The 13836-nt window shown below is 41.2% G+C and overlaps 1 protein-coding gene across 7 annotated transcripts in view; it reads right to left on the bottom strand.

Annotated features, from left to right (window-relative positions):
- Nucleotides 1-13836, bottom strand: part of nfia (nuclear factor I/A) — a 580788-nt gene that overhangs the window by 76668 nt on the left and 490284 nt on the right. For all 7 annotated transcript variants that reach the window (XM_063064289.1, XM_063064294.1, XM_063064291.1 and 4 more), the window contains one exon: nucleotides 6585-6772. In XM_063064289.1, coding sequence (XP_062920359.1) covers nucleotides 6585-6772 — 188 coding nt within the window. The remainder of the gene's footprint in view (nucleotides 1-6584; nucleotides 6773-13836) is intronic.

Raw genomic sequence — 13836 nt, 5'->3', positions numbered from 1 at the left:
GGTCACCACATTTTTTTTTTGTTAGCGATACAGAGCAGAATAGGTCCTTCTTGCCATTCGAGGCATGGCACTCCAGCAACCCCCGACAAACTTGATTAATTCAAATCTAATCATGGGACAATTTACAATGACCAATTAACCTACCCTGGTACATCCTTGAAATGTGGGAGGAAACCCATGCATTCCATGTTAGAGGATGTACAGACTCTCTACAGATGGCGCCGGAATTGAACTCCAAACTCTGGAATGTTCCGAGCTGTAATAGCGTCCCACAGATGACTACGCTACTGTGGTGCCCAAGGATTGTAGGAAGGATGTGGAAGCGTTAAAGAGGTTGCAGAGGAGATTGACCAGGATGCTACCTGAATTAGAGTGCATGTTTTATGAAGATAGATTAAGCAAGCTAGGGCTATTCTCCCTGGAGTGAAGGAGAATGAGAGGTGACAACAGAGGTTTACACAATGATAAGAGATGTAGATAGAGTGAACAGCCAAGGACTATTTCCCAGGACAGAAAAGGGTAGAATTTTAAGGTAATTGGAAGAAAGTATAGGAAGACATCAAAGGTAGTTTTTTTTTTGCAGAGTTGTAGATGCATGGAACAATGGAACAAACTGCCAGGTTGGTTGTAGAGGCAGATATATTGAGAAGATTTAAGAGATTCTTAGATTGCATGTGAATTGAATGAAAAATGGAGGGCTGTGTAGGACAGTGGGATTAGATTGAGTTTAGAGGAGGTTAAGAGGTCAGCACATCGTGGGTTGAAGCGCCTGTTCTGTGCTGTACTGTTCTATGTTCTATAACAGCCATATTTCAATTAAGAGTTTGAGGAGTTTTGGTCTGTCACCAAAGGGTTTGGCAATTTTCTACTGATGTACTGTGGAAAGTATTCTGACTGGTTGCATCACTGCTTGGTATGGAGATGCCAATGCACAGGTTTGGAAAAAGTTGCAGGAAGATGTAGATTCAGCCAGCTCCATCATGGGTACTAGCCTTCCTACCACTGATGACAGCTTCAAAATGTGATGCCTCCAGAAGGCGCCATCCATCTTGTCGGACCCTCACCATCCAGGACATGGCCTCTAATTATTACTACCATCAGGGATGACGCACAGGAGCCTGAAGACGCACACTCAATGTTTAGGACAAGTTTCATCTCCACCACCATCAGATTTTGGGAAAAGTCCATAAATGTTATTACTACCTCACTATTTATTTCTATGTATTCTTATTGTAATTAATGGTGACTTTTATATATTACACTGTATTGCTGTTGCAAAACAACAGATTTCACAGCATATATATCAGTGACAATAAATCTAATTCTGATGGTTATTGAGGCAGATCACCCTGTTCTTCTTGGGCACACGTATGATTGATGCCCTTTGAAGCGGGTTTAAACCAATGACTGCTGCAGTGAGAAGTGAAGATGTCCTTGACACTCCAGCCAGTTGTTTTGCACATGATATCAGTGTCCTGACAGGTAGGCGATTGGGACCTGATGCCTTGTGAGGGTTAACCCTCCTGAAAGATGCTCTGACTTTGGAGTCTGAGGCACATATCACATGGTCAGCAGATGCTGTAGGGATTCAACACGTTTAGTTTATATTTCCTCTTTCAAATTGTGCATAAAAAGGTATTGAGCTCACCGGGGAGTGAAGCATCAGAGGCATTTGTGATGGATCTTACAAACGCCTGTAAAACAGCTTCTCTCAAACATTGTTATATTTGTATTTCTCCCCAATCAAGTGAAAATAAAATCTCCAAATTACCTCCAGAAATTTTCGCAAACATATTTTTCAAATTTTGGTCTTTTAGCCATAGCTACCAAAATACATAATTAGCCACTAAATTAAATGCAACTACTAAGGCTATAATTGATACTTGCTTGCAATGTGAAAAATAGCACAGATTCATATGGCATAACAGCAGTTTCAATTTTAAATTTATGGATTGAAAAAGCATGCATTTCTCAAATTTACAGATTACTCTCCTCCAATTTATAATCAATATCAAAGTGATAGTTAAATATATGTGGATTCGCTAGCATATTCAATCTAATAAATAACTTGGATAAAGTTTCACATGCAAAGCTGATCTAGCACATAGCCAAAACAGTAAAATAACTGACATGGTATTCAGAGATTGCTCCAATATCTTTGGCCCATAATGTCTCAGAGATAATGCTGCTAAAGACAAGGATTGGCATGTAACTTCATCCTAAACAGATGGGCATAGTTTTGCGAGTGCTATACGAGGGGTGATTGATAAGTTCGTGGCCTAGAGTAGAAGGAGTCAATTTTAGAAAACTTAGCACATTTATTTTTCAACATAGTCCCCTCCTACATGTACACACTTAGTCCAGCGGTCGTGGAGCATACGGATCCCTTCTTTGTATAAGACAGCATCTTGGACCTCCAGGAAGTGGTCCACAGCAGGGGTGATTGATAAATTTGTGGCCTAAGGTAGAAGGAGATAAGGAGAAACTTCAAACTTTCTGCATAATCACTCAGAGATGAACTGCACGTGCATGTAATGAGAGCGTCTTGGACCTCCAGGTGGTCCACAGCAGGGGTGATTGATAAGTTCGTGGCCTAAAGGTAGGAGATGATTACACAGCTCTCATTACATGCACGTGCAGTTCAGCTCTTTCAGTGAAAATGCAGAAAGTTTGAAGTTAATAACTCATCTCCTTCTACCTCAGGCCACAAACTTATCAATCACCCCTGCTGTGGACCACTTCTGGAGGTCCAAGACACTGACTTCTATAAAGAAGGGATCTGTCTGCTCCACAACCACTGGCCTAAGTGTGTAAATGTAGGAAAAATAAATATGCAAGGTTTTCTAAAATAAGCTCCTTCTACCTAGGCCATGAACTTATCAATCACCCTTCATCCAAGGCTACTTACTGAGAAATGGGATGTAAGAGCAACCTCAGTGGCAGAAATTCATTCAGCTTTGTAAACTCAGAACCAGGTTTATTATCATTGTCCCATATAATGTGAAGTTTGTTGTTTTGTGGCAACAGCACAGTGCAAAGATGAAAAATTACTATAGATTACATGAGGCAATATTCATGGGTTATTAGACCATTCAGAAATCTGATAACAGAGGAGAAGAAGCTGTTCCTGATTGGTTGAGTCTGGGTCTTCTGCCTCCTGCTCCACCTCTCTGATCATAGTAATGAAAAGAGTTATGTTCTGGATGGTAAACGTCATCAATGATGGATGCCACCTTCCTGAGGCACCGATTCTTGAAGATGTCCTCCACATTGGGGAGGGTTGTGCCTCTGATGGAGGAGGCTAAGTCTACAGCCCTCTGTAGCCTCTTGCAATCCTGTGCATTGGAGCCTCCATAACAGACTGTGATGCAACCAGTCAGAATGCTCTCCACTGTATATCGATAGAAATTTGCAAGAGACCACTATCAAATCCATGGTCTTGCTCATCTTGAGTGCGAGGTTATTGTTGTGACACTACTCAGCTAGTTGATCTATCTCACACCTGTATGCCTCCTTGTTGCCATCTCAAATTTTTCCAGCAACAGCGGGATCACCTGCAAACTTATCAGTAGCTTTGTTTGGCAATATGTAGGTGCTCAAAACACTTACTAGATCTTAAGGGTACAGTTGAGGTTAAATCATTGAAGAGTAGCCGAAGATCTGGATCATTAATCTGAAGACTGACCCGTGATCAATACCAAAAATGCCAGTTGGGAAATTTGAATTCATTTTACTAGGTAGATCTCAACTGTATGTTTGAATACTCATCTCAGCAATGGAAACCATGAAGCCATTGTACTGTGGTAAAAATCCAAGAGATTTACAAATGTGCTTGAAGGTCTCCTTATTGAAAGAAGCCTGTCATTCTTACCATTGTAGGCCCAATTTTGAGTCCACATCAATTCTTTACGATCTTCACAGTTCAGGGGCAATTAGGAAAAAGCAATATACCAGAATTTCCAACAGCCTCTATATCACATGAATGAACAAAAAATATTCCACAAAAAGAATACAACTTTAACAATATGATGAACGTTTCTTAGTCAGACTCCACTATTCAGTGTTTCTTTACTCTCAACTGATCTTGAATCATGCCTTTACACCATGCCCAGTTCTCAGTCAATGTTTGTAAAATCTCAATAGATCAACTGATAGGTCATGTTGATCCATTACCTACTGCATAGTTAGCCTCCATCCCAGCCACACTACCCCACCCTCTCAGCATCACTTATAAACTGTGAAAAAGTAGTTCCATTAAGAAATACTGGTAAAGGAAAGATGGGAAAGAGCAAATCAAGGTAGACCAATGAGGATGTTAAAGAGTTGTGATCGACAAGTCATAAAAGAACTCACCAGTTTAACATGATCATCACTGTCACAAGCTTTAATTCCAATGATCTCACACCATTTACATTTCCTGTTTCAAACCACCAACTAAATGCCAAGATCATTCTTCCTCTTCCTCCCTCACTACTGAACCTCCACTGCTGCTACTTCCTTCTCATTGGTAGCCCAACACATTTTTTCCTTTGTTACACAAATTCCCAATGACCAATATAGCTCTATAATTCATTGAAGTGGAGCCACAGATAGATGGGATTGTAAAGAAAGCTTTTGGCATATTGGCCTTCATAAATTAAAGTATTGAGTACAGGAGATGGGATGCTATGCTGAAGTTGTAAAGACATTGATGAGGCCTAATTTAGACTATTGTGTGCAGTTTTGGTCACCTATATACAGGAAAGATGTAAATAAGTTTGAAAGAGAAAATTTACAAGGACGTTGCCAGGTCTAGTGGATGTGAGTTATAAGGAAAGATTCAATAGGTTAGAACTTTATTCTTTGGAACATAGAAGATTGAGAGGAGATTTGATAAGGGGATACAAAACTATGAGTGGTATAGATAAAGTAAATGCAAGCAGGCATTTTCCATTGAGGTTGGGTGGGACTACAACCAGAGGTTATGAAGTAAGGGTGAAGGGTGAAAAGTTTAAGGGGAACATGAAGGGAAGCTTCTTCACTCAGAGGATTCTAAGAGTATGGAATGAGCTGCCAGCACAAGTGATGCATGTGGGCTTGATGCCAATGTTTAAGAGAAGTTTGGATAGGTACATAGATGGTAGGGATTTGGAGGGCTATGACCTTGGTGCATGTCGATGGAAGTAGGCAGAATAAACGGTTCAGCATGGGTTAGATGGGCTGAAGAGCCTTTTTCTGTGCTGCACTCTTCTATGACTCTATGAACAAATTACCCATATAACTCTAACCCTTCCGCTGGCTGTAGGTTGGTCCACCCATTAGCTGGCTATTGCATGGTGAAGCTAATTTAAATGCCCTCCCATGTTACAGTTCTTTCCTGGCACCTGAATTTTCAAGTTTATGCAATCCAACAAAAAAATGTGATATTTCTGTGGCTTTAGCTTGCTGCAAATGTTGTTGAATCTGACATCTGATATCATAGCTGGCTATGTACTGTATGTCTGGCCTCAATAAAGTGGCCTGCGTGGCATAGTAGAACAAATGTATTAACACATCTGGCTTTTCCTTCTGTCTGAAAAACAGAGAGAGAGATGTACTTAAAAACTAACTGGCAAATAAAGTGTCAGTGTGGAAGCTCAGTGCAAACCCTTTCTCTCTCTGACACACATGTGGCATCGTATTCCTTTGAGACATGCAGTGGAGGAGCTTTGTGAAGTAACAGCATTGCAGGACATTAATATATTATCATTAATATGTTTTTTGGGAGTCTTCTGTCTCCAGCCCTGGCTGCTTGTCAGCAAATGCTACTCTAAACCTATGAATGAAGGTATTTAGGTATGTCTTACTCTCAGCAGTGCTGGGGTTGGCTATAAGAGGGAGAGCTAAAAGGCCAGTCTGAATTCTCTGCTGAATACCACCTACTACTCTGCTATACAGCAGAGGAGAAACACTCCTTTATCTGGTCACAGCTAGTATGTGGCCTGCCAATACGGTCACAGTGAGTTCAAATAAAATATGATTTCAAGAGATCATATATGATATCTAATTACTTCAGTATTCTCACTGGGGTCAGGAATATTAATCCTATTCTTCCATTTCAGAAGCTGCAGGGCTTTGTTATCTGCTTCATCACATATGTGATCACACCTGATACATCGAATGACTTCTCCTGGTCATGAATGTACACTACAGAGCACAACAAAGATTGAAATCTTTGACATGACGATATGAGATCAAAGCTGCAGCATTTATATACGTAATTGATAGGTAATTTTTGATTGTTAACTGCACCATCATAAGCCATTAACACTCATGCTGAATAAATGCTATTGGGGGAGTAAATATCACAGGTTAAACAAAATTCAAATACATACGAAATAAAAATGATTTAACATCAGTATCTTGGGAAGTTTATTTAGGGAAAGGTGCAAACTTACATTTGTTGTTTCAGAGCTTACAGCATTCAGTGATTTATAACTTGAGGCCTTAACAGCCATAACTAAAAGGGACATATGATATCAACATGCAGATTATTTAGTGCATCAAGCTTGAACTTTCTATCAATAAGTCTGTCTATTGACATGAAAAGTAAAAAGTGGTCTTACATTTAGAAACCCCACCTGTCCTGACTGCTGGCTGGTGTCAGGGCAGACAAGTTGAACAAATTCCTTCAGGCTCTCCTGACTAGGGTGTGGATGATAGCGGATGGCCGTGTGTGAGAAATAAGGACCTGGCTGCTGGATGATGGGAGATGTTGGAAAATGTAGAGTTGAGGCTGTTGCATGAGGACTTGCTGTAAAAAAAAAGAGAGAAAATATTATAAACCAAATCAGCTCAAAATGTTACAGCAATCAAACATTGTTTTCAAAGTACAAACTACACAAATAAATGCCAATTGTGAACATAATTATAGTTAAATGCCTTACAGAAAATTACCACATTGTAATTTTCCTTACCATGCATTAACTTTTATTTATAGAGTATTTGTAGAAACAATTCACCCTCTATCAGAATGTTCCAATGTAGACTATGTATTCTTCAAATGGATCAACATATCAATACAAAACTATTGTAAATTTAAAACTAAATACATTGCAAACTCGGGATATTGCGGATGTTGAGGTCAGATTTAATAACTATTATAAGCTACACATGTTATAAGTGAAACCATCATTTAGTTAATTTTCATTTTGAGGAACATGATAATATCTACAGTGTGTCCAAAACCAGAATGTTACAAAACTGCATTATGTTGACATTTCACTTTCATAGTTGTCAACATTTCTCAGAATATTGTCTCTAATTATATATATTTTCCCAAGAATCCTCATTCTGACAGCTACCTCCTCCTGAAGAATATAAACAAATTCTAGTCATTTTGAATAATTTCCTATCTTTCTGGATATGTAATATGCCAGATCAGTTTTGTTTTCATCTGTTTGCACAGTTGAAGGTGAACAGAACTCTACAACTAAACAATTAAAGCCCATTGAAGAAGTCATGGAATAAAGATGATGAATGTGTCACTTCTGAAGTGGGATGATTTTCAATTAGAAATATTGAACATTATTCTACCTGACAGATAGGAGACAATATTTCACAACAAGGACTATAAATCCAATCACACCCAGTTTCAAAAATTATATCTGAGTGGCTAAATAATATCTGCCTTGTTCTATTAGGAGGCAGCTAAGCTTAACTAATGCTACATTATAATACCAAAAATGTAAAATGAGCTGCAACATAAAAATGTAAAGATCTTTAAACAAATGTAAAGAATATTAAAAGACAGTTGTAAGATTTGGCTGAAGAAATAGCAAAGCAAATTTTATAATGATAGGTCACAGACTGAAAACATTAACTCTCTTTCTCTCCCCATAAATGCTGCCTGGATTGCTGAATACTTGCAGTATCTTCAGTTTTGTTCCCCAGATTTCCAGCAACCTGTATGTTGTTTCGTGAGCATGTGTTCTTCTGGGAATTAAAGTGAAGTAAAGTGCTTTGGAATGAAAAAGCAAAGAAAATCAGTTTGTTCTTTAACTCTATTAACTAGAAAATTTGTTGAGGGTTGTAGAACGTTTGTCAAGGCTAATGAACAGTGCACTTGCTAATTGTGCAAGATGCAGGGCACAGAAAAAAGACAAATAATTTAGTTCTGAACTCTAGGTCAATCTTGTAGCACAGGACGATGTATAGATTTAGAACAACTTTCTTTAATATTTTAAATGTAATGATACCTTGAAGAATCCTAGAGATGAAAATTAATCTACTAGTTATATTTAAGGTAAAGAGCAGTAGTGTATTTCAGCAATCAATGATTCTGAAGTCCAAGTTCATGATTAATTGTTATTCAACCATACATGAATACCTATGAATAAAGCCAAATTGAACAGCATTATTCCGGGCCAAGATGTAAAACAGAACCAACAGTCACACACAGCATAAGCCACATATAGCACATATAAGATAGCAAGCACATATAAAATAGCAGTAAATACAGTCACACAAAAAATATATAGCCTATGTCCCTGAATCCATGAACATTGCAGCAGTCTACAGTCTAACACAATACACCTTGTCTTCTGCCGAGCAAACACCTGGGTGGCAGCACTGATTCCAGCATGGACTCTGCACCACACGCCTCCAGCATGTGGAGCACCCAACTCCAAAGTCTCACCATGGGTGGCTGCAAACAGGCGACACCATGGCTTGAGGTCTAGACCTTGCTACAACCAAGACCACGCAGCTCCCATGCCGTTCGCCAATAAACCACTGAATTGGACTTGCAGCATTCCACTCCACCAAAGCCCAACAGGGTCTTGTGATCACAAGAAGAGTGACTAAGACTAAGACAATTACTCGCTGTTAGACTGCACACTTCCATCGCGCACTGATACCTCTCTGTAGCAGGCAGCATCACAGTCTGCATCAAATCCAACTCCTTCAGCTTCTCTGCAAACAAACAACTTGCTGACTTGTAGTACTTTAAATTCTTAATGTCCAGCAGGGTCTTGTGATCATAGAAAATATACTTTAAAAGACGATTGCACCTTTGGTTGACTCCATAGAAGTTGCTGTGTCCGAGTCCGCCACCATTTTACCACAAAACATCTCAAAAATAGAATAATTTTTGAACAGAGGCAAATTTTTTAGAGGTTTCATACTTCAACATTTATGATATTATTTTTCACTTAAACGTCTTCATGGAGTAAATTGGAAATAAGTGAATGCACAACTGGTATCCTAAAGGGAATGTCAGAATGTTACAATCGACTTACAAAAATTCCTTTTAATGTTTTGTTTGATTTTATGAACATTATTTGTATAATGCCAACATCATCCATTCACTATTTTTATCCAGAGGCTTGGCTGCAGCTGTCCTCCTGATACATAACCTGGAATTAAGAGTTGATGGAAAATGGCAAAGTAAAACCATTCTGTTTCTCCTTGGTTTTATACACTGAGTGGAGATAATGGTGATGCCCTTGTGGTCTGGCACACTGACTTCTGCCATGTAAAGGTTAGACGGCAGATCTTGGACACCTCCTCATATCTTCCCCTGGATCATGATGCCACTAACAAACAGCAGGCCTCTGCTTCCAACACCATTACCGATCTCATCACCTCAGGAGATTTCCCTTCACAGCTTATGACCTGATAATGTCCCAGCCTCATATTTCCCACTTCTCTCACCCAAGATCCACAAACTGGACTGCATTCGTATACAAATTGCTTGGGACTGATCTTCTCCCACTGAACTGAGTTCTTCATACATCAAAATTGCTGGTAAACGCAGCAGGCCAGGCAGCATCTCTAGGAAGAGGTACAGTAGACGTTTCAGGCTGAGACCCTTCATCTAACTCTTCCTTCAGTTAGTCCTGACGAAGGGTCTCGGCCTGAAACGTCGACTGTACCTCTTCCTAGAGATGCTGCCTGGCCTGTAGTGTTTACCAGCAACTTTGATGTGTGTTGCTTGAATTTCCAGCATCTGCAGAATTCCTGTTGTCTGAGTTCTTCACAGTTGGACTCCATTCTGTTTCCCCCTGTTCAGTCCCTTCCTATGTACATCCACAACACCTCTCATGTGCTCCCCATTTTGATAACTCCAATTTCCTGGTCCAAAATGCCTCATAGATGGTTTGACATAGATGTCCAGTTTCCATAAACCTAAATCCTCCTTCTGGGGTCTTCCTCTTTCTGGACCAAGGGCCCAACTGGTTCCGGACCATTTGTTCTTGCCTTGTACAACTTATCTTTTGATTAACATAGAAATATAGAAAACCTACAGCACAATACAGGCCCTTCGGCCCACAAAGCAGTGCCGAATATGTCCTTACCTGAGAAGTTACCTAGGGTTACCCATAGCCCACTATTTTTCTGAAGTCCATATACCTATCCAGGGGTCTCTAAAAAGACCCTATCGTATCCACCTCCACCTCCACCACCACCACCGGCACCAGCAGCCCATTCCACACACTCACCACTCTCTGCATAAAAAACCTACCCCTGATATTTCCTCTGTACTTACTTCCAAGCACCTTAAAATTGTGCCCTCTCATGCTAACAACAGGAATTCTGCAGATGCTGGAAATTCAAGCAACACACATCAAAGTTGCTGGTGAATGCAGCAGGCCAGGCAGCATCTCTAGGAAGAGGTACCTGGCCTGTTGCGTTCACCAGCAACTTTGATGTGTGTTGCCCTCTCACGTTAGCCATTCTGGCCCTGGTAAAAAGCCTCCAACTATCCACATGATCAATGCCTCTTATCATCTTATACACCTCTATCAGGTCACCTCTCATCCTCCATCACTCCAAGGAGAAAAGGCCGAGTTCACTCAATCTATTCTCATAAGGCATGCTCCCCAATCCAGGCAACATCCTGTTAAATCTCCTCTGCACCCTTTCTATGGTTTCCACATCCTTCCTGTAGTAAGGCGACCAGAACTGAGCAAAGTACTCCAAGTGGGGTCTGACCAGGGTCCTGTATAGCTGCAACATTACCTCTCAGCTCCTAAACTCAATCCCATGATTGATGAAGGCCAATGCACCGTATGCTTTCTTAGCCACAGATTCAACCTGCACAGTAGCCTTGAGTGTCCTATTGACTCAGACCTCAACATCCCTCTGATCCTCCACACTGCCAAGAGTTTTACCATTAATACTATTTTCTGTCATCATATTTGACCTACCAAAATGAACCACCTCACACTTATCTGGGTTGAACTCCATCTGTCACTTCTCAGCCCATTTTTGCATCCTATCAATGTCACGCTGTAACCTCTGACAGCGCTCCGCACTATGCACAACACCTCCAACCTTTGTGTCATCAGTAAATTTACTAACCCATCCCCCCAATTCTTCATCCAGGTCATTTATAAAGATCACGAAGAGCAGGGGTCCCAGAACAGATCCCTGAGGCACACCACTGGTGATCGACCTCCATGAAGAATATGATCCATCTACAACTACTCTTTGCCTTCTGTGGGCAAGCCAGTTCTGGATTCACAAAGCAATTTCCCCTTGGATCCCATGCCTCCTTATTTTCTCAATAAGCCTTGCATGGGGTACCTTGTCAAATGCCTTAATTCCTCCCACTTACTACAAAAGGTGTAGCTTTCTTCAGAAAATGTGGCTTCCTCCATACTGTAGTTGATGGGCCCTTTACACACATCTCTACCCTCACCACTCATGCCAAACACCACCCTTCTCTCCAGAGAGCACAGAGGTAGAATTCCCCTGATCAACACCTTTCACCCCACTAGCCTCTGTGTCCAACACATCATCCTCCACTACTTCCACTCATTGAAATGGGATCCCATAACCCCCCACATCTTCCCTACAGTCCTCCTTTTTGCTTTCTAAAAAGAACACTTGCTTGGTGATTCCCTGGTCCACTCATCCCTTCCCACCCACTCCTCCTGATTACTTTCTCCTGCGACCACCGGAGGTGCAACACATCCCTGTACCTTCTTCCTCACCACTTTCCAGAGACGTAAACAGCTCTTCCAGATGAGGCAGAGATTCACATGCATCCCTTCCAACCTCATCTACTGCAAATGGTGGCCCACTATACACTGGCGAGATCAAATAGTGATTAGGTGACTGTTTTACAAAACACTCTGTCTGCAGAGTGGAGCTTCCAGTTGTATGTTATTAGAACTCTCCTTCCCATTCCCACAGTGACCTGTCTATCTTCAGTCTTCTTCATTGCCATAATGAGGTGAAAGCAAATGAGAAGAGTACCTCATAGTCCACTTGAGTAGCCTACAACCAAATAGTGTAAACATTGAATTTTCCCATTTCAGGTTATGCATAACTCTGTGTTTGTTTCCCATTTCGTTCAGTTCACCCAGGTTCTCACTCTCTTCCTTCAGATTATAAGGCAATAAACTATTTGGCTCATCTATCCCAATCCATACTCAATCATGGCTGATTTTTTCTTACTCTATTGTCCCTTCTTGTTCCTGTAACCATTTATCCCCTTGCCTTTTTGTTTCCTTAACTTACCTCTAGTTCCCACCTGGTTATATCTGCCCGTGTAGATGCATCTGGCTGGGTTTCTTCTCCTTTGGTTTGTCTTTTCTATCCCCTCTACCACCTGTTTCTATCTGCCCATCATCACTCCCTTCTCAGGTTCTACAATTGGCATCTAGACTCTGTCTCTACCCTTGCAACCCACACAAAATGCTGGAGGAACTCAGCAGGCCAGGCAGCATCTATGGAAAAGAGTATAGTCGATATTTTGGGCTGAGACCCTTCATCAGGACTGGAGAAAAAAGATGAGGAGTCAGAGTTAGAAGGTTGGTTGGGGTGGTGGTGGTGGGGATGGAACACAGGGTGATAGGTGAAATCTGGAGGGGGAAAGGGGTGAAGTAAAGAGCTGGGAAGATGATTGTGAAAAAGATACAAAGCTGGAGAAGGGGGAATCTGATAGGAGAGGGCAGAAGGGCATGGATGAAAAATAAGAGGGAGGAGCACCAGACGGTGGTGATGGGCAGGTAAGGAGATGAGGTGACAGAGAGAAAAGGGACTGAGGAAAGGTTAAGGGAGGGGCATTACCCTTCACCTTCCCACTCTGAGATTTTTTCTTCTATGGATGGGAATAAACAGACAATGTTTCAGACCAAACCCATTTATCAGAACAGCAAAGGAATCAGAATCAGAATCAGGTTTATTATCACCGGCATGTGACGTAAAATTTGTTAACTTAGCAGCAGCAGTTCAATGCAATATATAATATAGAAGAAAATAATAATAGAAAAAACATAGGAAAAAAACATAGAAAACCTACAGCACAATACAAGCCCTTCGGCCCACAAAGTTGTGCCGAACATGTCCCTACCTTAGAAATTCCTAGGCTTACCTGTAGCCCTCTGTTTTACTAAGCTCCATGTACCTATCCAAAAGTCTCTTAAAAGACCCTATCGTATCCGCCTCCACCACCGTTGCCAGTAGCCCATTCCATGCACTCACCACTCCCTGAGTAAAAAACTCACCCCTGACATCTCCTCTGTTCCTACTCCCCAGCACCTTAAACCTGTGTCCTCTTGTGGCAACCATTTCGGCCCTGGGAAAAAGCCTCTGACTATCCACAATATCAATGCCTCTCATCATTTTATACACCTCTATCAGGTCACCTCTCATCCTCCGTCACTCCAAGGAGAAAAGGCCAAGTTCACACAATCTATTCTCAAAAAGCATGCTCCCTAATCCAGGCAACATCCTTGTAAATCTTCTCTGCACCCTTTCTATGGCTTCCACATCCTTCCTGTAGTGAGGTGACCAGAACTGAGCACAGTATTCCAAGTGGGGTCTGACCAGGGTCCTACATAGCTGCAACATTACCATTCGGCTCCT

This window comes from Mobula hypostoma, chromosome 12 (genome assembly GCF_963921235.1).
Source record: "Mobula hypostoma chromosome 12, sMobHyp1.1, whole genome shotgun sequence".
Classification (NCBI taxonomy): Eukaryota; Metazoa; Chordata; class Chondrichthyes; order Myliobatiformes; family Myliobatidae; genus Mobula; species Mobula hypostoma.
This window is presented reverse-complemented; position numbering and strand designations above follow the sequence as displayed.